This window comes from Dromiciops gliroides, chromosome 1, assembly GCF_019393635.1.
Source record: "Dromiciops gliroides isolate mDroGli1 chromosome 1, mDroGli1.pri, whole genome shotgun sequence".
NCBI classification, from domain to species: domain Eukaryota; kingdom Metazoa; phylum Chordata; class Mammalia; order Microbiotheria; family Microbiotheriidae; genus Dromiciops; species Dromiciops gliroides.
The window spans coordinates 87,056,713-87,084,460 of NC_057861.1; the positions used below are offsets into that span (position 1 = coordinate 87,056,713).

Genomic DNA, 27,748 nt, shown 5'->3' on the forward strand with positions numbered 1-27,748 from the left:
TGCTTCCCTTCCCCCCTTCTTTAATTATTACTTGATACCAATTAATTAGCCAGTCTTAATTTTAGTTTTTATAAATGGTGATTTAATGTGGGAGTCTAGTTGGTACAAAAGATCTCTGGTACAAAAGTCTGTGACACACTCACCTAGCAGTGTATGTGGAGTCCAGGGGAAAAGTGAGCATAGGTTTAATGACTACATGTTGTAAAGGGTTGGACCTTGCTGGGTACTCAGGACTTCCTTTCCCCTTAGCTGTGATGTAGCTTTTCTACTGTGCTCCTCCTAGGGATTAAGCCTCTACATAACTTCTAGTCTCACTATACCCCTATAAACCTACCTTCATGCTCTCTTCCTCTTTCTAGTACTCCCTTTATTTGTTACCTTTCCCCATTAGAATGTAAGCTTCTTGAATGAAGGATCCAGACCCCTTTATTATATCCTTTTATTTTTATTCCCAGTACTTAACATAGTTCCTAGTACTTAAAATACACTTAAAATGTCTTTTCTATATGTCTAATTTTGCTTTCCCATATACAATTCTTCATTCATTCATTCTTCTTCTTCTTCTTCTTCTTCTTCTTCTTCTTCTACTACTACTACTACTACTACTACTACTACTACTACTACTACTACTACTACTACCACCACTACTACATGTTTATGTAGCATTTTAAACTTTGCAAAGCAAAGTTGACCTTATTTGGTCAAACATTTGAAGTCCTTAATCATGCCCCTTTGGTCTTCTCTCCTCCATGTGAAACATCCTCAATACTGATGAGAGGGATAAAAGGGATTAAAATTGGTGATGACTACAATATTGAAGCTGGTCTCTTTTTCCCTTTAAACATCCCTGAATTAATATAGGCAAGTCACTTAACCTTCCCAAGTCTCATTTTCCTCATCTGTAAAATGGAAATAGTAATATAAGCTCTACTTTTCTCCCTGAGATACTGTTGGTAAAAAATTTTAGCACAGTGCCTGGTACTTAGTAGACTCTTTTTTTTTTTTTGGTGGGGCAATGGGGGTTAAGTGACTTGCCCAGGGTCACACAGCTAGTAAGTGTCAAGTGTCTGAGGTCAGATTTGAACTCAGGTTCTCCTGAATCCAGGGCCGGTGCTTTATCCACTGTGCCACCTAGCTGCCCCCCTTACTAGACTCTTTTTTTTTTTTTTTTTTAGTGAGGCAATTGGGGTTAAGTGACTTGCCCAGGGTCACACAGCTAGTAATTGTTAAGTGTCTGAGGCCAGATTTGAACTCAGGTACTCCTGACTCCAGGGCTGGTGCTCTATCTACTGTGCCACCTAGCTTCCCCCTACTAGACTCTTAATAAAGCTTGTTCCTTTCCCTTTGTAGTCACATCACTGGTATGCTGTGAGAAAAATGTTTTGTAAGTATTAAAGTTCTATATTACGATGAGAAGTTATTGTTGCTATCATTCTTTTGGGAGGCTGTGAATGGGGATGTGTCAGGTTTGGATTCAAAGATTGTGCCACCCCAGCACCCAGGGTTGGAGAATTAAGTGATGATGAAGTTGTGGTCAGATTTATTTTCAGTTGCCTTTCTGAATGGAACAAGCAAATTGTTCCTGGTTCCTTCTCCTAGAGAAGATGACTCTGGTCCAGTGGTGGTCACTGGGTACACTATAAAAACAGCAAATCCCTCCCCTGGGAAGTTACTAAGGGAAATGACTAGAAACTGAATTAAGTGAAGAGTATGATCCTCATTTGGCCTTTTCTTGTAGGAAGAGGATAGCTGCTGTAGGTGCTTACCCCCTTGAAGTTAACTTTGTATGATGTTATATATACAACATACTTAATTGTATGTATCTTGTGTCTCACCATTCTGCCTGCCAACTTAATCTCCTTAAGAGCAGGGGTTGGGGGCAGCTAGGTGGCGCAGTGGATCAAGCACCGGCCCTGGATTCAGGAGTACCTGAGTTCAAATCTGGCCTCAGACACTTAACACTTACTAGCTGTGTGACCCTGGGCAAGTCACTTAACCCCAATTGCCTTACCAAAAAAAAAATATTAAAAAAAAAATAGCAGGGGATGTATTAGTATCTTTCTATGTCTAGAACTTTGGTGCCATAAATATGACAGATGCATACTAAATGTTGGTTTGAGTTGAACCATAGGTAGAGGAACATTAAATACAAACAACATCCAATTTTTTTTCAAATGCAATTTTCTCTTGTTAAGGAAATTATGTAAATACCATAAATAAATATCAGCCTTGCAGCCATTAAAGCAGAAGGACGGGTGTGTATTACAAAAGAAAACTGGACTAGCACTCACAAGGCCTTGCTTTGAGGCCTGGCTCTACTAGCTATAGCATCTTTGAAAAATTTTTTGAATCTTTCTGAACCTGTTTCCTTATCAGTTCAGTGAGTGAGTAGAACCATTAATCCATGCTAGCATGCTATGATGCAATGTCTCTTTGAGCTATGTTTTATGAGTATTTCATATTGGTTAAAACATTGTGCCTGTTTGTGATATTCTAAAATTCTTTATCTAATTTCTCTGGAACACACTTTAATTGTCTGCCCATTAGAATTCTTTAGCTTTAAATCAAAATTATACTTCTAATCTGGATCCAAGACTTTGTAGTGTTTCCGCTTTATACGTGAGCCTGTTCTTCAGGGCATGGGTACCTTGCCTGGTTCATCCCATTCATAATGATGTTGAATTTTAATGGTTCATTGACTTCACTAGAATTGGTGTGCCCCTCACAGCGAGGGTATTTTATTACTTATTGTTAATGCACAATAGATATCAGAAGTAATTACAACCACTATTAACAGCAGGCAAAACAAGATTATGGAACTGAAAATCAGGCAACATAGTTATAGTGCCATCTTTGCTACAGATTGTGTGACCTACAGCAAGTCAGTTAACTTTATCTCAGTTTACTCATTTGTAAAATAGGATTAAATATTTTGGTGGTGGTGGTGGTGGTGGTGGTGTGTGTGTGTGTGTGTGTGTGTGTGTGTGTGTGTGTGTGTGTGAAAGGGGGGGGGAGGGAGAGGGAGGCGAGAGAGCACAAGTGCAAGTGCATTTATTAAGTGTTTAAAATGTGCCAGGCACTGTGATAAGTCGTTAAGTACTGGAAATACAAATACAAGCAAAGGGAAAGCTAGTCCCTGCCTTCAATGAGTTTATATTCTAAGGGGAAGTCAGCACATAGAATTAAGGACTTAACAACAACAACAACAACTAGCATTTATAGAACTCTTTAACATTTGAAGAACAATTTAAAAATATTGTTATTTATTGTCATAACAACCCTGGGATGTAGGTGCTATTATTATTATTATTTCTATTTTATGGATGAGAAAACTGAGATTTGGCAAAGGCAAAATGACCCACTCAGGGCCATACAGACAGTTTGAATCTGGATTTGAACTCAGGTCTTCTTGTCTCACTGATCAGATTGAATTTTATCTTGTAAAATTCATGACTTTAAAGTCCCTTCCTGATCTAGCATGCAGATCCCCTTTTCCTATGCTGAAGTACCTTGCCTGGAGTCTCCCAGATAGTAATTGGTAGACAAGTGAATCACCTCTATGTCCTGACTCCCAGTCCTGTCCCTATCCACTATTTGCCATTAGGTCACTGCATTGAGATGTGGTTTGTTTCCTTTAATAATTTCCAGTCCACCAGCAGCTTCCTTCCATGCAGCCATTGGTTTTCTTCTGCATCTCCACAGTTTCTATTCTGAGGAGCATTTAGCATCAGGTTTGTTGGTACTGAGGATGCTTTTGCTGAATTTCAGAAACTTTGACTTTCAGAAGGCGAGGTTATCTCTTCACTTCAATTATTTTAAATAAATAATTAAGCTGTAAAAGTGCAGTTTTGTGAATTTAATTGACCTTTAAAGGATTAATGGAAAAGTTATCTTTTCTCCTCTGTGGTTCAGATATCAGTGTTAAGCTTCCTTTTTCTTCATGAAGTCAGCTTTGGACTCAGAAAGGCAGATCATTCCTATAGGCTACCCAGGTCATTTTCATTTGCAATTGTATTTCATTAGAAAATGTAAAATGGACTGATATTCTTAATAGTTAAGTAAAGAGACCCACATGGTGCTGGAGAGCAATTTAAAATAGCCACCATATAGCTATCAATTATCTCAAGATGAAAGTTCAATTTAATTATGTGTGTATGGTCCCTTTTAAATCCAGCTCCTTGATTTGTATTGAAATGTCATCATTATAACTTCCCTGGTGAGTTTATCAGCTGTTTAAAGACTGAATCATATGACATGGTATTAAAAATCCACCTTTTTATAGAGCTTTCAGAAGTAAGAGATTTTTTTTTAGTGCCAACTGTTGATAATTATTTTCATGTTGAGGCATAAAATTAAACATTAAAATTGGCATTCAGTGATAGTGAAGATTCCATTTAACTCATGAGTTTCAAAGACCAACAAATGATTTCACTCTTAAGATACAGGTATTTCTCTACTCCTAGGTGACAGTTTTAATAATGAAGAACCTTAACTTTTAATTCAGTTCATTTCAGCATACATTTATAAAATGACTGCTGTTAACAAGGCCCTGTACTAGACTCTAGATATACAAAGAAAAACAAAACTAAAATAGTCTCTGCTCTGCAAGAGCTTATAGTCTTCTGGAGAGATAGGACATATAAATTGTATTAAAAGTGACCTCATACAGGAGAGAATATGAATAACTCATGAGATAAGGAAAGGCCTCTTATAAAAGGCAACAACTAAACTGTACTTTGAAGGAAGCTAGGGATTCTAGAAGGTGAAAAGGGAGACAACACTCCATATTGGGAACCATTTATGGAATGGCTTTGAGACCAGAGATGAAATGCCATGTCATGAGAATAGCTGGAAGGCCAGTTTCATTGGAATAGAGAGACTCTGAAGATAAGTAATATGAAATGATACTTTGAAGATGGAGGGAGAGCCAGATCCTGAAGGTTTTTATATATATATATATATATATATATGCACACACACACACACACACACACACACACACACACACACCTTTACATATACACACGAAGTAATAGGGAACCACTGACTTTTAAAAAAAAATTTGTGTGGGAGTGAATTCTTTTAGGAATATCAAATGAACAACTATGTGGATGATAAATTGAAGAAGATTTGAGTCAAGGAGATCAATTAGGACAGGTCATGGGGACCTGAAGTAGGGTAGAGATTGTACCAGTAGAGCAGACAGATAGGTGGCACAGTACATACGGTGCAAGGCCTGGAGTCAGGAAGACTTATCTTTCTGAGTTCAAATCTGGCCTCAGACACTTACTAGCTGTGTGACCCTGGGCAAGTCCCTTAATCCTGTTTGCCTCAATTTCCTCATCTATAAAATGAGCTGGGGAAGGAAATGGCACTCTAGGATCTTTGCCAAGAAAATGCCAAATGGGGTCATGAAGAGTAAGACATGATTGAACAACAACAACATATATAGAAGCAGAGAATAGGGATGGACAGGAAAGATGTTGTATAAAGTAGGATCTGTTTTATTATTCTTTATAACTGATTGTATATGGATGTTGAGGAGAAAGCAAAAGGTGACTTCAAGGTTGAAAACCTGTAGGTAAAAAGAGATTGAAGATGAATGAAAGAGAGAGATTGATTCTAGGGGCAAGTACCTGGAAGCAGGAGACAGGAGGGTATGAGATAAAAAAGATAAGTGAAGTTGGTTTTGGCAAGAATAAATCTCCATTAGAGACTAGAACAAAGAGAGGTAGGGAGAAGAGAGAGCTTCCTCCGGATGGTCTTTATATTCTCAGTAAATTAGGAGGTAAGATCACCTCCTTGATAAGAGGAGATGATATAGGGGCAGCTAGGTGGTGCAGTGGATAAAGCATTGGCCCTGGATTCAGGAGTACCTGAGTTAAAATCTGACCTCAGACACTTGACACTTACTAGCTGTGTGACCCTGGGCAAGTCACTTAATCCTCATTGCCCCACAAAACAAAAAACAAAACAAAACAAAACAAAACAAAAAAACCACCAACAACAAAAAGAGGAGACGATATAAGGGATATGAAGACAGAGGAGATGGTTTAGAATAGTCTTTATGGAGGCCATGATAGATATTCCATCAGAGAAGAATTAAAGGATTATAATTCAGTAGTGAGGGCTTCTTTGAGATTAAGTCACCTAAATTTGTAGTCATGAGAAAACTGAGAGAGGTTAAATGATTTACTCAGTGTTGTACTATTAGTAAATGGTAGAGTAAAGATCATAACTTAGATTATAGGATTAGAAGATCATAGATCTAGACCAGGAAGGGACATTGGATATCATGTACTCTGTACATAAGGAAACTGAAGCCAGAGAATTTAAGTGACTAAATTCTCTTCCAATTCTGACATTCCCATGATTCTGTGCTGCTGCCTCTACCTGCCTCACAGTATTGCCATGAGGAGAGCAGTTAGGGAAATAAGAATCATACACCTGGAAAAAAGAACCATATGAGACAGTGGGTAATTAAATAGTAAAATGTGTAGTCCAAAAGTATAAATGCTGTCTATGGATGTTCAAAGAAGGGAGAGATCAGTTTTTCCTAAAATAATTGGTGAAGATTTCAGTGGAGAGGATGGGTTTCAGTTGGATCTTGATTTCTGTGCTACTCTTTATTATATATGTGATCTTAGAAAAGTGCCTTAAACTGCTCTGAGCCTTTGACTAGAGATGATGATAACATTTATATTTCCTACTTTTCAGGACTGTTGAAAGCAAAGGACATTGTAAACGATTAATATAAATGGAAATTATTATTTCTGGATCACATTGGACCAACTTGCCTGGAAATGCAACATTGCATGGTCTTTTAGTTTTAGTTCTGCTTTTCATGTAGAGAACCTCCACAGTTATGGAAAATATTGCATACACCTTATTTCCCTAATATATCCCCCATCCCTTACATTATATGCTTTGACTTGATCATGCCTTTTCCCAAACGGCTTGGCTTTTTTGAATATCCTTAGCTCTGTCTTGTAGATCACTATCTTAGGAGGTTTCCACCTCCACCACTTATTTACTATGTGGCCTCATGCAAATCCCATGCCTTCTTTGCATCTTAGTGTTCTCACCTGTAGAACAAAATGGTTGGAAAAGATGATATCTAATGTCCTTTCTGGCTCTGATATCCTGTGATTTTATACTTATCCTTAATCACTCCTGTCACCTTTTGCTTTCAGGAGTGTGCTAAGCCCTGTTCTCCTTAAGCGACTTTGACAGTGACATCCAGCTGTTCCAATGTCTCCTCAGTAGTTTGTGGGTTGGCCCTTCTTTTTTCCTCATTTCCTCATTTGTATTTTACTCTATTTGCATGCCAGTAATATCTTATTTTTGTTCAAACAACTGTCATGGGTAGACAGGCTCATTTTAGGACCAAAGTGAATGGCCTCAAAACATGATCGTTTCATTATTCATTAAAAGTCTTGTCAATTCCCCCTTCTGATCACTAGCAAGGTTATCCATTAGAGCACAGAAGGAAACAGCTCTCCTTTCCCTCATGAGTATTGCTGGCCTTGAATATTGTTTTGCATAATTCATCCTTTTCATGCAGATCACTCATGGTTTATTAAAACTCTTTTTTCTTCCAAGAACCTATCACCATTTACAAGGTAAAGAAGGCCTCTGTAGGGGCAGCTAGATGGCGCAGTGGATACAGCACTGGCCCTGGAGTCAGGAGTACCTGAGTTCAAATCCGGCCTCAGACATTTATTAACACTTACTAGCTGTGTGACCGTGGGCAAGTCACTTAACCCCAATTGCCTCACTAAAAAAAAAAAAAAGAAAGAAAGGAAAAAAAAAAAAGAAGACCTCTGTGTAGCCACAGTCCCCTTTTTCTAAGTATTTATGTGCCTTTCTGTGTTTAAGCAGACTATATGACACTGTCATTACATTGTGCCTGTGGGAATCATTGTAGTGTACTTGAAAAAAGACCTGGGTTCAAGTCCTGGCTATGCCTGGCTGGTTGAGATGTTTCTTAGTCTTGGCTTCTTATCTGAAAAAGAGGGATAATAATATTTGTAATGCTTAACTTCAATAGCTTGTATGACAAAAGGCCTCTATGAACTTTAAAATGTATAGAAATCTGTGTAATTATTATTTATCTCATAGGGTTTTTGTGAGGATCAAGTGAGGTAATGGATGTAAAAACTTGGCAAACCTTGAAAACACTATATTTCTGTAACCTATTATTGTTATGTTTTTATGCAAATGCTGGAATTCAACAAAATTCATTTAAACAAGTATTTTGTTGTTGTTTGTCCTTCATTCCGGAAGAGGACCATGATATGATGTCATGACTTGCACTGAATTGGATTTAAGTGAGGCAGGGCTGTGCAAAGTTACCAGCCTCATTCTTTCCTCCAGAGCCATCTGGGTCTGGTGACTGGAGATGGTCCCGGATATTTAAGGCAATTGGGGTTAAGCGACTTGCCCAGGGTAACACAGCTAGTAAGTCCAAGCTAGTAAGACACAGTACAAGGTCCTGGAGAGGTAAAGGTAAATAAGTTGATAATACTTGCCTTTGATAAATTTGCAATCATATTGGGAGAGATATTCATGGAGACATACAAATAAACCACATTACAAATTAGAATATGATCAGTTCATTGGAAATGTCCAGCAGACTATGACAGATTCAGGGAGGAAGAGAGGGCTTCTGAATGAAGAAACATTATCATATAATGGAAAGATCACTGGATTTAGGGTCAGAGGACTTGGGTTTGATCCCCACTGTGCCACTTTCTACCTTTATGACCTTGGACAGGTCTCTTCACCTCGTCTGCTATATAAGGATATCAGTCCATTGTGAGTTGGAATCCTTTTGCACAAGTTTGAAATGCCAGCATGGAAAAACAATACCATTGTACAGGAAGTAGTGGCAACAGTTTATTCGAGATGTACCTGTTGACATGTTAGAAGATAGCTGTCACCAGATCTTGGATCACTATTCTGAAGGCAAATAGCTGATGCTCAATCATATTCTTCATTAGTTGCAGTGACCACCATCTCCTTGGTTAGCACCTCAAGTGCCCTTAGCCCTGCAGTCCAGCAGCCAGAACAATCTCAAAGTTCTGAATAGTCACAGCTAGAACAGAGATACAACACAGGATGCGGCAGTTACCGGTTGTAAGTCACTCAGGAGCTACGGCTCCTGTATCGTATCGGACTGCACAGCCACATTGTGACCTGTGGCTCTTCAAGGCGCTGATCCATGGTCGTCCTCGACTGGTGGAGGCCTACTAGAACAGAAATACCAGCACTTAGCACAGGAGCAGTGACAAGAATAAGTACAACCATTTAAGAAACCATATGCATAGCTTAGCGCTCCCAGTCAGGTTAAAAGATCAGTTATCATTTCTCCTAAGGAGTATAAGGCAAAAGAGCCATTATCTACAACTCCCCAAATTGAGACCACATACCCACCAATGCTACTAGTACATCCACCTTCAGAGCCTAAGACAACCCTCATACCTGCAGTTTCATTGAGAGAGCCAGAAGACTAGCTCAGTGAAGTCTGGAGATCTACCCAAAGTCCAGGTTCTTCCTCCCAGTCATCCTGTCTCTGTATAGCAGCCACTTCCTCTTTCTCATTCCCCCATTTAACCCTTGCCAAAACACCTCACCTTCCAGCTTCATTACTGAGATACCAACTACAAACTCCTCATTGTCATGATAGAGTTGTCAAGATCTGCAATCCACAATGAAGACAGAAGAAACAGACCATGGGGCTTTGGCCCTAGTATATTGACCACTCAGTTACTCATTCTCTTTCCATAATGTGTCTTAGACTGATAAAATGGGGGTATTAGGAGCTTGAATTGATCAGCAACCAAATATATTGACACTTTGATGGATTTCTTTAGTGTGACTGTTCCCTTTGGTTAAATAAATCACAACTTCTTTAATGCTTATTTATCCTTTGGCATTCTTAGCAGTGTCTTTTCATAAATTCTGTATAGAAGGTGTACCCAATTTGCTAGGAACCTTCCTCACATTCTTTTCATTTCAGGGACAATCTCATTCTCAACTTTTCTAGTGACACATTTATTGGTAATAATATCTTTTCTTTCCCTCTTATGTTTGAATCATTTAAATCAGAGAATACTCTGCTGACTACTTATGACCAGCACTTTTCTTCTATTACCTCACATTTCAGAAAAGGAAAAGGAAATAAAGAGGGAATGTCTGTGTCCGCTGAGGCTCGAAGTCTGTCCCTTTTTTTTTTCTTTTTTTTAGTGAGGCAATTGGGGTTAAGTGACTTGCCCAGGGTCACACAGCTAGTAAGTATTTTTGTTTGTTTTTGTGAGGCAATTGGGGTTAAGTGACTTGCCCAGGGTCACACAGCTAGTAAGTATTATGTGTCTGAGGTCGGATTTGAACTCAGGTACTCCTGAATCCAGGGCCGGTGCTCTATCCACTGCGCCATCTAGCTGCCCCGAGTCTGTCCCTTCTTAAGGAAATCTGAATTGGAAAAAGTAACTCTACGTTTCAAGGAGAGGAACAGGACCTTTCTAATGTTTGGTTTCATAGCTCACATTGTCTAGGAGCTCAGACCTCTGACTCAAGGATGATATTTGTATCTATAACAACATTTGGTTCCTGTTTCAAATGATGGTAATTGGCAGGATTTTGGGTTATTGTTACTGGTTGGTTTCTTTTTTTGTTGTTGTTGAAAAAACCCTCACAAGCTACAGTATGATGTTAACGTACTCATCTATGGTGGAAAACCAAAATGCATTAAAAGCCTTCCACCTATTTCCAGGAAACTGGCTAGAGAGCCCACTGATATGTATATCTTGTCTAAGTGCTACATGTGCTCAGAACTGAGTCAGAAGATGAGATTAAGTTAGATTACATTTGTGAAGCTGCCAAGTGATGATAGTGATCACAATTTTCTCACTGCCATAGAAGTCTTTTAACATAATATTGTACTCCATGCATTATAACTACAAATCATGGAACATCATACTTTTCCAAGGGAATGTAATTTAGTTGAGGAAAAGTGACTATTTTGCTTCTGTTTTTTGTCTCCTCAGCATTTAGAACAGTTTCTGTGCTAAATAATAGGCCTCTAATAAAGTCTTTCAATATTAATGAACTGGAAGAATTCAGATTATAAGTAATCCGAAGAATAATGAAAAGATAGAGTGAGCATAAATACTCTGAAGCCTGTTACAAGGATGGCTTATATGGAAGAAATGGAGTGAAAGACACCATCAAACACTGGCAAAGATGAGCTGGTGGTGTATTTAAAATGAAAGACAGCCTGAGTCCCATATTATTGACCCTGAGATCTTAGGAGACCAGAGGAAGGCTTCTAGCACATGGAATTGTTGTCATTTAGAGGATTTATGGGAACACATGGCTAAGAATCCCCCAGTTTGGACAAGTTTTTCTTTCTGCTGGCCCATTGTTCTCTTCACTAATCACTCCCTGTCTTTCAAATTTGGTACCATTGCACTTTGCCAAATATGTACAGACATAAAAGCTTACAAAACTAAATTATTAATAGCAACTCAATAACCCATAATTCTCATAGCTTTAATTAGAAGAGTCACAGGATTCCAGAGCTTAAGAAGCCAGAGGATCACAAGTTGAGAGCTGTAAATGATCTTAGAAGTCGTGGCATGCAACCTCTGCTTTTTAATCAAGTCAAAGGGGTTGACACTTTCCCAGTGTCACACAGTTAGCAAGCATAGAGCCCAGGTCTTCCTAAACCCCAGTCTAATTCTTTTTCTATTACATCATGCTGCCTTTTTAGATCATCTAGCCTGATCTTTCACTCAATGCATGAACATCTGCTTTATAGGATGCTTATGACACGGTTATTGTCTTCTCCTTAAAGATCTCAAATAATGGGGAGCTCGCTATCTCAAAAGCACACATCTCTTTCCTCTGTTGGATAGCTCCAGTTCTTAAAATGTCTTTATGATGAGCTGAAATTCGGCCAATGTTGTCCCTTGTCAGACTAGGAAGAACAAGGCCAATTTATTGGGAACATATGGCCACAGTTAATGTGGACATCCTTGTAGCACTTTAATGTTTATAAAATTCTTTACCTGCATGATTTCATGTGAGCTTCAAAACCAAACTGAGGGAATGACTATATGGATTATTATCCTCACTTTAGAGATAAGCAAACTGAGATTTGGAGAAGTTGAGTGACTTGTCCATAGTCACATAATTTGAATCTATCTCTTCTTGAATTAGAAATAATTCTAGTGGGGCAGCTAGATGGCGCAGTGGATAGAGCACTGGCCCTGGATTCAGGAGTACCTGAGTTCAAATCTGGCCTCAGACACTTAACACTTACTAGCTGTGTGACTCTGGGCAAGTCACTTAACCCCAATTGCCTCACTAAAAAAAAAAAAAAAAAGAAATAATTCTAGTTCCAGAGTCAGAATGCTTTGTTTCAAATCCTAGCTAAGAGATTTAGGGCAAGGTATTTTACTTCTGTAAATTTAGTTTTCTTGTTAATAAAATGGAGATAGAACTTGAACTATCTGCTACACATGCTTGCTAAAAGGACCAATGAGAAAGTTCATGTCAAAGTCTTTTTAACTACAAAGTGCTCTGTGAATGTCAATGAGCATTACATTACTACTCCTACATTGGGTGATATTAATGAAAATATTGTGGCAAGAGGTATCAGAGAAATAAAAACAATCCTGATGTAACCTTTTCCCTAGCCAGTTTGTAATTTTGCTTTAAACAGATTTTTGCAACTATCAAGCCTTTTCCTTCTTGGCCTACTTTTGGAAAGAAAGAGAAACCTTTATTTGAATACATTTTTAAATGATTGAAAGGTGAAAGTCATTAGTTTGTTTTGGGTTTCATAGTAGAGGTCTTGTCTTGAACTTATCTTGACCTTTTTAGTGAAACAGGAAATGTTCTGACCTTTATCTTTAGGGCACTTCCATGTTTTACATCGATATTTCGGAGGATGGAAAATATCTACTTCTTCAGAGGAGTTGGGGAGCCAAGTTTCCTGTTTGCTACGAAATCAAACCACTCCCTATTGGCCTCTATACATTCATTTGTCCACAGGAGTTTTCGCTGTTGGGAAACACATTACATGGGATACATGGTTCTCCATTTGAGATATAATGATTTATTGACACAGAAACCAGACTGAGCAAGCTCTTGTTATGACTATTGACATCTCTTTTGTGAGTCATAGAAAGTAAAATATGGAAGGAACCTTTAGACAAAATGTTACAATTCAGAAGAGAGAAGATTAGAGTTGTTGGTGAACCCAGAATATTAAAGTCCTCAGAGACATAAAGGTATAAAATGCTCTTGTGGGGGAGGAGCTGGAACACAGGACTTAGACCTGAGAAGAAGAGTTAAGTTCATTCAGTCCCATCCCCTAATTTTACAAATGGATAATAAGAAGTCCATAAGGGTTAAATAACCTGCTGATGATTACATAGGTAGTGAGTAACAGAGCCAAGATTTGAACCGAGATCTACGAACTCCAATTCCAGTGCTCTTCTCCTTTTCCCTCCCTCCCTACATTGGAAGAAATGCTCTAAGGAGGAGTACTGACTTGCTCCAGAGCATACAGTAATGTTTGGAGAACTTAGATATGAACACTATTTTTCTTCTTTTCATTCCAGTGCTCATGATATTGTCATATCAGTCAGCAAGTATATATTATAAATTTATTATACTATTATATATTATGATCTCTGCTAAATATTGGAGATACAAAAAAAGTAAAAACAGCCTTTGACGTCAATGAGCTTACATTTTACTGGATCAGATAACATGTATGTTATAACACATTTATACATATATCTACATACACACTGAAAGGTAACCTTAGATGGGCAGGCATCAGCATCTTTGAGAACCAAAAAACACCTTCCAAAGAAGGTAGCACTTGAGCTGAATCCTAAAGTAAATCAAGTTTTTTAAGAGGAGCAAAATCACATTGTGGAGGAAATGTAAGGAGCTGAAGAGACAGCCAGTACAAAAGTCACAAAGATAGAATACATAGAGGAATATGAAAGGAAGAGCAAGTGGGTCAGTATGGCTAGAAAAAAGAATGTATGGAGGGTCATGTGTAAATATATTAAAAAGATATGAAGAGCTTCAAATGTCTGTCAAGGAAGCTTATCTTTGATTTTTGAGATTTTAAGTAGTCATTGAACATTATTGGGTTGGGAAGTGACATTGTCAGAACTGTTATTTGGGGAAATAGCTTTGTGGATGAGGGATTGGACTACGGAGAGACTTGTGGTATGGTTATCCATACGCTATGATGATAGTCTAGGCAAGAGATGATGAAGGCCCAAACTAGATGGTGGCTTTGTGAATGGGGAGATGGAGACCTATGTGAGAGATGTAGAGAAGAAACAGTATGGTCTGGCAATTCATTGGATAGTTATGGCTATTGAGAATGAAGAGTTGAGTATGACACTCAGGTTGTGAGCTTGGGTAATGAGAAGGATGGCATTGGTTTCAACAGTAAAAGGAAAGTTTATGAAAGGATGGCTTTTTGGGGGAGAGATATTGATTTCTGTTTTGGACATGTTAATCAGTCAACAAAAATTATTAAGCACTTAACATGTGAGAAGCCAATGCATTATCAGGGAAAGAAAGATTAAAAAAAGTTCCTACCCTCAAGGAACTCACAGTTGTGATGATTAAAAATATGAACGACATAACTTCTGGGTAATTTAATCATTTTATTAATAAGACTGGTGGGTTATTAATAAAAGGAGGTCTTTGTCCATCTCTCTCAGACCAGACCCCTTTCTCAAGGTCAGGTCTGGTTCATATACTCTTCCCACTTTAGAATGTTTATCATACAGTAATCAAATCTAATTGGTTAACATCATTCAAATCTAATTGGTTGACCTGATTGGAAGTAGGCTATATTAAAATGAAGTCCAGGGATGACATCAGAGAAAGGAATGTAATACCCGCCCCTCCCCCCCCCCAACTGATCTAGGTGTGGTTTAATCTCATCAATCTTTCAACTAGACAATCTAGACAAAGGATCTGTCTCCACCTAAGATTCTTTGTAATCTTGAGGTTGGATTAGTTTTGATCTATAAGAGGAAATTTGATGGGATCTCTCAAGAAGAACTTGCCTTAAGAAAGAAGGGGAGATCTCTGGGTGGCCCAAGATATTGATTATTAATAAGTATTTCTCACACATTCTAGTAGGGAACACTATACAATCACTACATACACACAAGATATATACTGGGTAAATTGTAGATAATTCAAAGACAAGGCACTAGCAATTGAAAGGGTAAACCTTTTTGCAAAAGGTAGCATTTGAGTTTAGTCTTAGAGGAAAGAAAGGAACAGAGATAAACAGGGAAAGCATTCCATGCACAGGGATTTTATTGTTCAGTCATTTCAGTTGTGCCCAAGTCTTTGTGACAGCATTTGGGGTTTTCTTGGCAAATACTGGAATGTGGGGGCTGCTAGGTGGCGCAGTGGGTAAAGCACCAGCCCTAGATTCAGGAGGATCTGAGTTCAAATCTGGCCTCAGATACTTGACACTTACTAGCTGTGTGACCCTGGGCAAGTCACTTAACCCTCATTGCCCTGAAAAAACAAACAAAACACCCAAACAAATAAAGAAAAAACCCAACTCATTGGTGAGTAGTTCCATTTTCTTACCAAACAAACAAAGATACTGTAGTGGTTTGCCATTTCCTTCTCTATCTCATTTTATAGAAGAGGAACTTAGGCAAACAGGATAAAGTGACTTGTCCAGGGTCACACAGCTAGTATGAGTCTGTGGCCAGATTTGAAATCAGGTCTTCCTGATTCCAGGCCTGGTGCTCTCTCTACTGCACCACCTTTGCAGTACCTGTGTCAGTAAAAAGTCATGGATTGGAAGATAAAGTGTGAAAACAGCAAAAATCAAGGTCAAATTTTTTGGATCCTAGAGTGTGTGAAGGGGAATGGAATATAAGAAGACTGGAAAAGGAAGGGGTAGGTTTTGAAGGAATTGAAAAGTAGAATAAGATTTTATATTTGATCCTGAATGCATTAGGGAGTAACTGGAGTTTATGGAGTAAGAGTGAGAAGATCAGATCTGTACTTTAGCAAGATCATTTTGGTAGCTGAATGTAGGATTGACTGGAATGAGGAGAGACTTGAGTCACAGAGACTAACAAGCAGGCTATTGCAATAGTTTAGGCATAAGGTGATGAGGCCTTGCAAAAAAAAATGTAGGCTCTCTCATCAGAGGGAAGGTAATGTATATGAGAGATGTTTAAGATAGAAATGACTGCACTTGACAGCAGATTGGATATGTGAGTTGAATGAATTAGGAGATGAGGAAGAAACTGGGAAGATAGTAGTAGTACCCTCTACAGTAACAGGGAAACTGGGAATATGTGTGGGTATAGGGAGAAAGATAATGAATTTTGGACATGTTGAATTTAAGATGTCTATCTTGAATGTCTGATAGGCAACTGATGATGTCAGACTGAAGGTCAGAAAAAAGGCTGTTCAGCTACAGGAAAGTTGATAAAATCCCCGAACAGCAAGATATAGTATAGAGGGAGAAGAGAGCCTCTAGAACACCAGTGGCTAGTAGATGAGACTGATAAAGATCCAATAAAGAAGCCTGAGAATGAGCAGTCATTTAGAAGGAAAACTAAGAGAGAACAGTGTCAGAAAAACCTAATGTGGAGAGAGTATCCAGGAAAAGAAGAATGATTTACAGTGTCAAAGGCTACAGAGAGATCAAAAAGGATGAGATTGGGGGGCAGCTAGGTGGCGCAAGTGGATAGAGCACCGGCCCAAGAGTCAGGAGTACCTGAGTTCAAATCCAGCCTCAGACACTTGACACTTACTAGCTGTGTGACCCTGGGCAAGTCACTTAACCCCAATTGCCTCACTTAAAAAAAAAAAAAAGGATGAGATTGTGAAAAGACCATTAGATTTGCCAGCTAACTGATCTTTGGCAACTTTGTAAAGAGCAATTGCAGTTGAATGATAAGGTCAGAAGGCAGGCTGAAGAGAGTTAAGTAGAGTTAGAGGAAAGGAAGTGGAGGTACAGATTGTAGATGGTTTTCTCTAGGAGTTTATCTGAAAAAGGGAAGAACACTCTAAGATGATAGCTAGCAACAATAGTTGGATCAACTAAGAATTTTTTTTTTAAGAATAAGGAATATTTGAGCATGTTGGTAAGCAGCCTGGAAGCAGCCTACTGACAGGGAGAGATCAGAGTGGAGGGGGCAATCTACTGTAGAGAATGAGATGGGATGAGATTAAGGGTGCTTGTAGTGGGACTTTCCTTGGCAAGAAGGGTCATGTCTACATGTGAAGGAGGAGTCATTGGAGAGATTATTATGTTGAGTCTAAGATGCCTATACGGTGTCCAGTTTGAATTGACCAATAAACAGTTCCTAATGTCACACTGGAGCTCTAGAAAGTCTAGTTCTGGATTTAAAGAAATAAGAATCATCTGCATAGAGATGTTGATTATACTCATAGGGCCTGATGAGATCACCAAGTTAGGTAGTGTAGAGGGATTAGAGAAGAAATCCCAAAACTGAGATTTGGGGGATTAATAATTAATTAGCAAGGGGCAGCTAGATGGCGTAGTGGATAAAGCACCGGCCCTGGATTCAGGAGGACCTGAGTTCAATTCTGGCCTCAGACGATTGACACTAGCTGTGTGACCCTGGGCAAGTCACTTAATCCTCATTGCCCCATGCCAAAAAAAAAAATTAATTAGTAAGTGACTGAAGAATTCTCAAAGGAGGCTAAGACTTACGTACAAAGATATTTCTAGCAGCTCTTTTTGTGGTAGCAAAGAATTGCCCATCAATTGGGGAATATTTAAACAAGTTGAGGTATATGATTGTGATGCCATACTGTTGAATTATGAGATTAGAAGCCAGATTTCTGAAGGTTTAGAAGAGAGTGAGTAGAGAAGAAATAGAGGCACAAAGATAGCTTTTTTCATAGGACCTCATATTTTTCTCTTTCTACTCCAAACCCTCCACCTTAATACTGTTTTCTTTGCCCATGAGTAAACTGCTTTTGACACATTTTGGCTCTGCCTCCCTGGCAAAGTCACTTAACATTTCTGATATACTAATTTACAGACAAGGTGCCAGCCAGCATTAATAGAACAAGTTTCTTCATCTGGGAGTTATAGTTATCAATAAAATTACAGTTTCAGATATACTTCTATTACTTTAGACAACTATTAGTATTACTAATAGCCAGCATTTATGTACCACTTTTATGTTTACAAAGCATTTTATAGATACTATTTCATTTTATCCTCACAAAAGTCCTGTGAGGTAGGTGTTGTTATTATCCCCATTTTATAGATGAAGAAACCAAGGATGACAGAGGTTAAGTGACTTGACCAGGACCACACAATTAGTAAGTCTGTAAGGTAGGATTTGAACTTGGGTCTTCATGATTCAAAAATTCTATCCACTATGCTACCTTTTATTAATCTATTTGTGTTTTTATATTTCCAGTTGCTAGGACAGTACTTTGCACATAGTGGGTGCTAAGTAAATGGTTTTTTGTTGTTGTTGTTGTTGTTTTTTTTAAGTGAGGCAATTGGGGTCCAGGGTCACACAGCTAGTAAGTGTTAAGTGTCTGAGGCCAGATTTGAACTCAGGTACTCCTGACTTCAGGGCCAGCTAGCTGCGCCACCTAGCTGCCCTAAGTAAATGTTTATTGAATTGAATGAGAGATCTTGGATTAACATATTGGCAAATAGCTGTTTTATGAACCCTTCCATCAATGGTAGTCACAACCCTGTGCACAGTTACAGTAATCTCAAGTCACCTATAATACCTGCTGTTTTGAGCTATTGTTTAGATAAAAACTAACTTTAATACATAATATTACAAGATAATTATATAACATTCTCATAAAATATGAATCCCATCTAGATATCCTACATCCATTAAGTGTCTCAATCTTCCCCATCTATAAATGCCTTTAATAGTAGTTATACTAAACCTTAATAATAATAGCTATCATTTATATACAACATTAAAGTTTGGAAAGCACTTTACATATGTTATCTCATTTGTTTCTCACAACAACTGATAAAGTAAGAGCTATTATTATCCCTATTTTATAGGCGAGGAAACTGAGGCTGAGAGAATTTTAGTGATTTTCCCAGGGCCATGCAGCTAGTTAAGTGTCTGAGGTAGGATTTGAACTCTTCCTGACTTCAAGGCCAGTACTCTGTCCACTGTGCTGTCTAGCTGCTTCCTCAGATGAAAGTAAATACACTGTTATACTATAAGTTCAGAGAAATGCAATCTAAATGATCCTGTGATGGGGAAAAGTTGTTTCCCACTGTGGAGCAGGTAGCATTTGCTCTGGGATTTAAAGGGTGGATAGGAATTCAAAAAGGAAGAAGAGAAGAAAAGGTCTAATAAGACTCATGGTCTGACATGGTCTAATAGAAAGAGTACCTGCTGTGGGAGTTGGATATCTGAGTCTGAAACCTGCCTCTGTGACCTTTAGCAAGTCCCTTTATCTCATAGACAAAAGGACATAATAATACCCAGCTACCCACCTAATATGATTGTTGCAAGGACAGTGCTTTATAAACCTTAAAACAGTGTTTGTGTGGGTTGCTATTACTGTTTTTATTGTTGCTGAATTATGATCTGTCAAAGAAGGTGGTACCCACACTGATGAAATCATGAATTTTTGAAGTATCTAAAGCATATAAAGTGAAGTTATCTTTTATCTCTTTGAAAAAATGGCAATTACCCTGAGGAGACTTTTGATGTTTCCTTTAATCCCAGATCAGCTCCCAAGTGTGAATCGTTAAATGTGTCTTAGTTTCCAAGTAGGATCTCAGTGGACCCAAGTGTAAGGTAAAGGCATGACTGGTAACTGTGTTATTTCCTATTATTTAAAGTAATATTATGAAATTACCCACATGGAATGGCCTACCTTGAGAGGTATCGTGTTGCCCTTCCCTTGAAGTCTTCAAACAGAAACCTGAAAATCACTTTTTGTATGTTTTATGGAGGGAATTCCTTTGGCATATAGGTTAGTCTATATTGCCACTGAGGTCCCTTCTAACTCTCAAATTGTCTCATGCTGGCCTGGACCAATTGGTTCAAGATTAATTAGGGGAAATAACCCTACTAATAGTTCTTTTTTTGTTTCTTGCAGAATGGCGATTCAAGTAGACAAGTTCAACTTTGAGAGTTTCCCAGAGTCTCCCATGGAAAGGACTCAATTTACAAACTCCAAACAGCTCGAAGAGGAAAGGCAGGAAGCCCGGGGTCTGGAGATCAACAGCAAGTTAGACATCCACTGGAATATCATATCCTTTGAGAGGTGACAGAATGGAATGTTAATGACAAATGTTTCAGCAGTTCACTGGGTAACTTAGTACCCATTTTATAAGTGTTTGGGTTCTTGAAAGGGAAACCAAATAAGCTACTTAATTATAGATTCCTAGCTATTGCTTATGCCATAAATAGCTCAGAAATGTCATGATGGGGAGGTTTGAATAAAATAGATGTTGTTTTTGCTTTAAATCATGCCACTTTTAAGGCTGCACATAATGAAATATTGATTTAATGTAAGAATAGGGCTTTGGGGGTTTTATGGTGTCTTCAATTTAGAGAAAAATAATTATTGCCAATTCTGATTTGAGCAATTTGTGGTCAAGAGGATTCCTGTTCAGGTATGTGTTGGATTGGATTGCCTCTGAGATCTTTTTTAATTCTGAAATTCTCTGATTCTATTATTTGTTTGTCTTCCCTGTGGCTTCAGGAAGAGGAGGTTGTATTGTAAAGGGGCAAGAACATTTGATGAAGACAAGAACCCTGCAACTAGTTGTGTGACCCTTGAAAAATTTCTTAGGCTCTTTTGCCTTTCCTATCCTAATCTTTTAAACAAGGAGACCAGACTAGATAATCTCTAATGTCCCTTCAACTCCCTGTTGACCTGTTGAGCTTGGACATTTAGTCTTTTAAGAGCCAACAATTGAGAAAGGAAGCTGTTAGTGGATGAAGCCATATATGAGAACCGATTTTAATGAACCTCCTCATATATTCTCAGTAGTCAAGATTTGGCCATAATAAAGTAATAATTATAAAAACTAACATTTATATAGTATTTTAAGATTTATAAAGTGTTTTACATATTACATCATTTGATTCCTCAAGTAGACAAGGAAAGACTTAGGGGAAACATGATAGCTGGCTTCAAGTATTTGAAGGCTGTCTTTTGGAAGATAAATTCGACTTGTTTTGCCTGATCTTTAAATTATCAAAACTAGAAAGTTGTAGAGAGCTTTTGGTAGAGTATGAGGAAAAACCTCCTAAAAGTGAGAGCTGTTCACATGCAGAATGGCCTACTTCCCTGGAGATCTTCAGATATGAGGTAACTTAGCCCCCCTCAGTAATATAGCAGAGGACTGTCTTTTCCAAATATAGCTTGAATTAGAAGAACTCTGGGGGTCCTTTAAGCACCAACATTCTGTGATCCAATGAATGTTGAACTTGGGAAGGATGTCAGAGACCTTCTAGTCTACAATACAGTAATGCAGACTTTATAGAAAAGGTACCAGGGCTCATGTACCACCTGAGTGCTATCCTTTAAGACAGTCTCTTTTGGAGGCTGCACAATTTGGATACTGCTGCTGTTGCTCATAGGCTCCTTCTTGGGAGTTAACCTTGGAAGTGGTTTAAAGTCATACAAAAATAGGTTTCATTAATTTATAGTCACAATTTACTTTTGTCATTCTACGTTTGGGAAGGGAGGGCATGGGGAGAATGAAGACCCAGTTTAGTAATCTCTTAAAATCACTAAGCTTGGCTTTTCTGGGCCAGGAATTATCAGTCTAAGTCATAGCATTGGCTTTTCCAAAAAGTTGTTGCACTATCTAGATTCAGTCCCTTCTCCTCTTTAATACTTAGTTTTTCCATCTATAAAATAAAGGATGGATGGAATGATTTCTAAGACCCTTTCTAGACCTTATCATTGTAATTATTTTAAAATATAATTTAATTATTAAAAAATACCACATGGAAAACTTATTAAGTGCTTACTATATACAATGCACTGTACCTGATGCTGATGATGAAGAAATGTACCAATAATTGCTGCTCTGAAGGAGTTTACAAGCTATAAAGTATGATAAAGCTGCCCTTAGAAATATGTGCTATATTTTGCACTGGAGTGATGCAAATAGAGTCATATGAAATATTTGAGAAAGAAAATACCACTTTCAGCCAGAGATCATTAAAGGCTTCATGGGGGAGGTGACATGAACTGAGCCTTGAAGAAAGTGAGGATGTGGCAAGGGAGAATGATAGGGAGGGAAGCTCAGTGGGCTGCTGGTGGTGGGAGAGATCATTCCAGATATGTAGGATGGTATGTGCAGAGGCAGGAGTCAGGACAGGGTAGGATGAGATTACACAGTGGCTTATAGTTTATTCTAAATAAAATATGCAGTGAATATAGAGGAGTGGTGAAAGAAAGATGGAAACAGATTGGAGCCAGGTTGTGAAGGACCTTGAATTCTAGACTGAGGATTTTGTGTTTTATTCCCAAAGCAATGAGGAAGCCCTGAAGGTTTTTCAGCAGGGTGGTGATGCGGCAACCCTATAATTGGCAGCTGTGTGACAGATAGGTTAGGAGGAAAAGACTGAAAGTAGAAAGACCCATTAAGAGATCCTTAGAGTAGGGGCAGCTAGATGGCGCAGTGGTTAGGGTGCCGGCCCTGGATTCGGGAGTACCTGAGTTCAGGTCCGGCCTCAGACACTTAACACTTACTGGCTGTGTGACCCTGGGCAAGTCACTTAACCCCCATTGCCCCGCAAAAACAAAACAAAAACAAAAACAAACAAAAAAAACCCAAGAGATCCTTAGAGTAGTCCAAGGAGCAAGTAATATGGCTAGGACAAGGATGGTGGTACTAGGAGTCAAGAGAAGGGAATGGAGAGAAGAAGTTTTATGGAGGTTGAACCAATAAGTTTTGGTGATTGATTGGGGGTTGGAGACTGCTCTCAGGAATGAAATTCTAAAGTCACAGTTAAAGAATTCTGAAAAGGGATGAAAAGGGAGTGGCCCCCAAAATACTTATACCTTTAAAAATTTTTTCTATTTTAAATTAGATATAAACAATTAAAATTTGTATTTTAAAAGATGACAGAGGATGCAGGTAGCAGAGAATGACTACAGTACCACAGCATGGCATAGTGCTATAAGGATAGTATGAGAATTACTGTAGCATTCCTACTAAGAATATTAAGGAATACTAAAGCTCAAAATGAGCTGGCAAGAAAAGCTAAGGATAAGAAAAAAGGTTATTTTAGTGATAGCAGAGGTGAGAAAAGCGTAGCCAGGAGGCATAGACTATTTTTCATAGATATTTGGTATTGAAGAGGAGTGGGTAGGTGGGACCATAGTTTTAGGGATTGGCACAGCCAAGATCTGCAACCATTAAGGAGATTTGGAAGACTCAATCATGTTCTCAACAGGCTCTACCCAGAGAGGAGACCAGACATAGTTCAAACAGCGACAGGATTGATCGGATCAAGATAAGACTTGAACATAGGTATTTCACAGAAAGCATCTACTCTCCTTGGGAAAAGATTCTGGTCTCTTTGTTTAAAAAATAGATCAAGAATTTTCATGGCTTCCTAACTACTCTTGATCTCCAAAGTCCTGTGTGATGGGCGTTGTTTGTCCAAGCTGGTATCATACTTGCAACTGTCCTGAGCTTACATACAGGATGAAACAATTTCTTTGAGCTGCAACACTATTTATTCTGAACTTAGCTAACCTTGAGCCGAGGGGACCCAGTCAATCTCTCAGGAGCTTGTTGGAAACATGTAACATTTGCATTTAGATTGAAGTGCACCTGAAGCCGACTCTAGGCATACAGAACTTGGCTTGGATTTGTAGCATGCAGTGGAGTTAAAGATATTTATCTATTGCTTGCCAAAAAAAAAATATCCCAAAATAATAATGAGACCGGATCCATAGTACTTTAAAGTTTACACAGCACCTTCTTTACAGAAACACTGGGGTGTTAGTAATGTCCGCGCATTTATCCCTATTTTGCAAAGGAGGAAACTGGGGCTTTTAGAGGTTAAAAGTAATGACATATGTTCATGCCATGTTCATATCCATTAAGAACAATAATAGTTAACTTTATATAAACTTCATGGTTACAGAGTGCTTTAGTCATAATAGCCTAGTGGGATACCTCAGGTGTAATGATTCTATTTCACAGATGAGGAAACTGAGGCATAGAGAGAGTAAGTGATTTGTTCAGGGTCACATGGCTCACAAATCACAGCAAGAATTTGAATCCAGGACTCCTAATTCCACATCCAGTATTCTTTCCATCATAGCAGGTACCCTCTCTTCATGGTTGGAAGTTCTACCTTCTCTTTTTCTTCTTTTCCCTACAGTGCCTAGCATGGGGATTAATGCATGTTTCATGAACATCCAATAAATGACTGCTGTAAATAAAGCCCTTTGTTTTGTGCTAAATGATCAGGTAAAATGGTCAGTGAAACATGGTTTCTGCCCAGCAAGGGAGATAAGCCATGGGCACAAAGAGGGATTATATTTGTTCTCCTTGTCTCCAGAGGATAACTAGGGGTGAAGATTTTATGCTTTAATCATATTATAAGCTTGGCTTTTCCATGAATATACACAATACTTAGGCCACTGTTTTTGTCAATCACTTTTACTTAGAATATCTTTTCATTCCATCTGGACCATTAAAATCCTAACCAACTTCCAAGAACCAACTCAAATGCCAGCTGCTTTTCCTGATTTTCCTAAGTCAAAAATGCAATATTAGCAAGAACTTCTTACTGATTTGAGTTATCTGAGATTGAATGGGTTCCCACAGGAGAGTGAGCTTCCCTTTTTGGGAGGTGATCAGATGAGCTGTTTGTCCGTTGATGAAGAAGAGGAAAGTAGTCTATTAACAAAGAGGCAGTTTCTTATAGTTGTTAATGTTGATTTGGAATCACAAAATTCTGGATCCAATTTTCACCTCTGATACTTACTAACTTTATGACTGGACAAATCTTGTAACTGCAATGAATCAGCTTTCTCAACTGAAAAATGGGAATAATACCTGTAGTGTCAAGCTTGTGAACCTCCTACAAGGCTTGAATGAGATAATGTACATCAAGTATATTGAAAACTTGTAAAGCAACACACACACACACACACACACACACACACACACACACACACACTTACCCCACTGTGATTACCATGACTTTTAAGGATCTTTTTCAATGCTAAGATTCTATGATTCACATAAAGAAAAAGAGAATACAATAAATATGTAAAATTATATATGTGAAAGGAACAAAGTGCTCTCCAAGTTCCTAGGAGGGAGGATACATTTTTGACTTAGAGAAATCAGGAAAAGCTTCCAGAAGCAGTTGGCATTTGAGTTGGTTCTTGAAGGTTAGTTAGTATTTCAATAGGTCCAGATGGAATGATAGGATCTTGTAAGTATAAGTGATTGACAAAAACAGTGGCCTAAGTATAGTGCATATTAATGGAAAAGCCAATATTATAACATGATTAAAGCATAGAAGATATGGAGAAGAGCAGTGGGAGATAAGGGTGGGTTGTGTAGAGTCTTTAATACCAGGTTGGACAGTGTCAGACTTGTTGATCAGTTAGAGTAATTGATAGATGTACTACTTTGGGTCAGAAATAGGGGTGGAGGGAAGCCATTTTCTTTCATCTGATAAAGATAAAATCACAGAAGGGGTGTCTTTTTAACTTTCTTAATCAACAAGAATCCACTAAGTGCCTAATATGTATGCCAGTGTATTATATGCTGAAGATGAAAAAACAAAACCTGTTCTTTCAACTTCCCCAGTAAAGTTGGAAGTGAAGTCTTCAGCTGAGAAGTTTGAGGGTAGAGGAGACATGAGAAGCTTGACCAAAGCAGGTTTGTATAGTTTTGGGGGAAGAAAGACTTAATTAGAGAAGAGTCAAAGGATTTCTTTACCTTACTGAGAGCCCAATAGAGATTATGTAACATAAATGGGTAGTGCGTACCTAATTAGCTTGGTTCTTCCTCTCTTTGTGTTCATCAGAAAGTTAGTAGGAACAGAGGAGACATATGATGTGAGCAATGCAGTATTGAAGTTCAGGACATAGCTTATTAATTCTTCTTACTTTACTTCTGGGAAATGAAGCTTTACAAACCTATTTCACATCCATTATCTCATCTTGTCTAAATAATAACCCAGTGAGGTAGGTAGGTCAGGCATTATTATTCTAATTTGATGGGCACAGAGAATAGAAAGACTACATGATTTGCCCTGTGTCATGTCCTTAGTTCATGATGAGACCATATGAGAACCCAGGCTTCTCTTTCTACTAACGTCATGCAGCCTCCAGTATCATCTCCTATCACAGTATTTGCCAAAGCTTCTGTTACAGCCAAATTGAACTGCTCATTATTCTGTATGTCATTTGTTTTCCTCAGTTAATAAACTATATTCAACACCTATTATATGCCAAGTAGCTCAAATCAATATGAGATGGGCAAATTCAGAGACTATCCCAAATGTTCATATGGACTGTTTGTGGCCAGCAAGCCTTCAAAGCTTGTATCACTCAGAGTTGGACACACTGTGACTTGACTCCAGCATAGTGATGTCATTTGAGTCCTCTTCAAGAATGAAAGACAAGGACCATTATGTGCTAAGTATGGTGCTTAGTGCTGGGGATGCAAAGAAAGGTCAAAAGCCAATCTCTGTCTTCAAAGAGCTCACAGGCTAATGGAGGCAACTAAGGCTCCTTCTTCCTTCTCTGCTTCTCAACATCTTCATCCCTTTTTATCAATGAGAAAACTGAAAACAGAAATTAATCGCATTAGTCAAGTATTCCTACTATTATTTTGTAAATTACTCTGAAATGTAATCCTAGTGGTCTAACAGAATTATTCAGTTTAAAGGATAATACATCTATTTATCCCTAGTTGATCTCTAAGGCTCTTTTTAACTTGAGGATTCCCTAACTGAATTAGGGAATCATCAGTCATGCAAAATTTTAAAATCTCAGAATTGGAAGGGACCTTAGAGCCATTTTGCAAATCTCTACCATAATAGAAACTCCGATAAAAGGTCATCCAGAATCTGCTGCTGAAAAAAGTAACACTAAGTATGTTCCAGTGATGAAACTCTCATGGCCTTCTTAGGGAACATATATTCCACCTTTGTACAATTCTAATTGTTCAGATCTGGCCTCAGACACTTAATAGCTGTGTGACCCTGGGCAAGTCGCTCAAGCCCATTTGCCTTAGTTCCTTATATGTAAAGGGAACTGGAGAAGGAAATGGCAAAAATCTCTAGTTTCTTTGCCAAAATAGGTCATGAAGAGTCAGACATGACTGAAATGACCAAACAACAACAATAACAGCAACAAAAACAAAATTGTTCAGAAGTTTTCTTTGTCTCAAGCCAGAATCTACTCAGTGTTCCTGGTTCAGCCCCCTGGGCCAAGAAAAGGAAGCATAATCTCTCTGTTCTATAAATGTTGTAGATCTCAAAGTGTAGCTTGGGAATTCCCGATTGCCTACTGACTGGTTGGTTTCTTCTTTACTTATTGGGAAGACCTCTCCTTTGATGGTTCTTTATTCATACCATTTCTACTTACTCTAGGTGTCCCCAATAGCTATGTCTTGGTCCTCTTCTCCCTCAATACTGTCTCTTCAGGTCCCATTAATTCATTTGTCATCTATGCAGATTTT

General features: G+C 38.4%; 1 protein-coding gene across 1 annotated transcript in view; it reads left to right on the top strand.

Moving 5' to 3' along the window:
* Nucleotides 1–27,748, top strand: part of TRAPPC9 (trafficking protein particle complex subunit 9) — a 994,996-nt gene that overhangs the window by 622,438 nt on the left and 344,810 nt on the right. Inside the window, 1 exon segment of the mRNA XM_043975265.1 lies at nucleotides 20,161–20,314. Within this exon segment, the coding sequence (XP_043831200.1) occupies nucleotides 20,161–20,314 (154 nt within the window).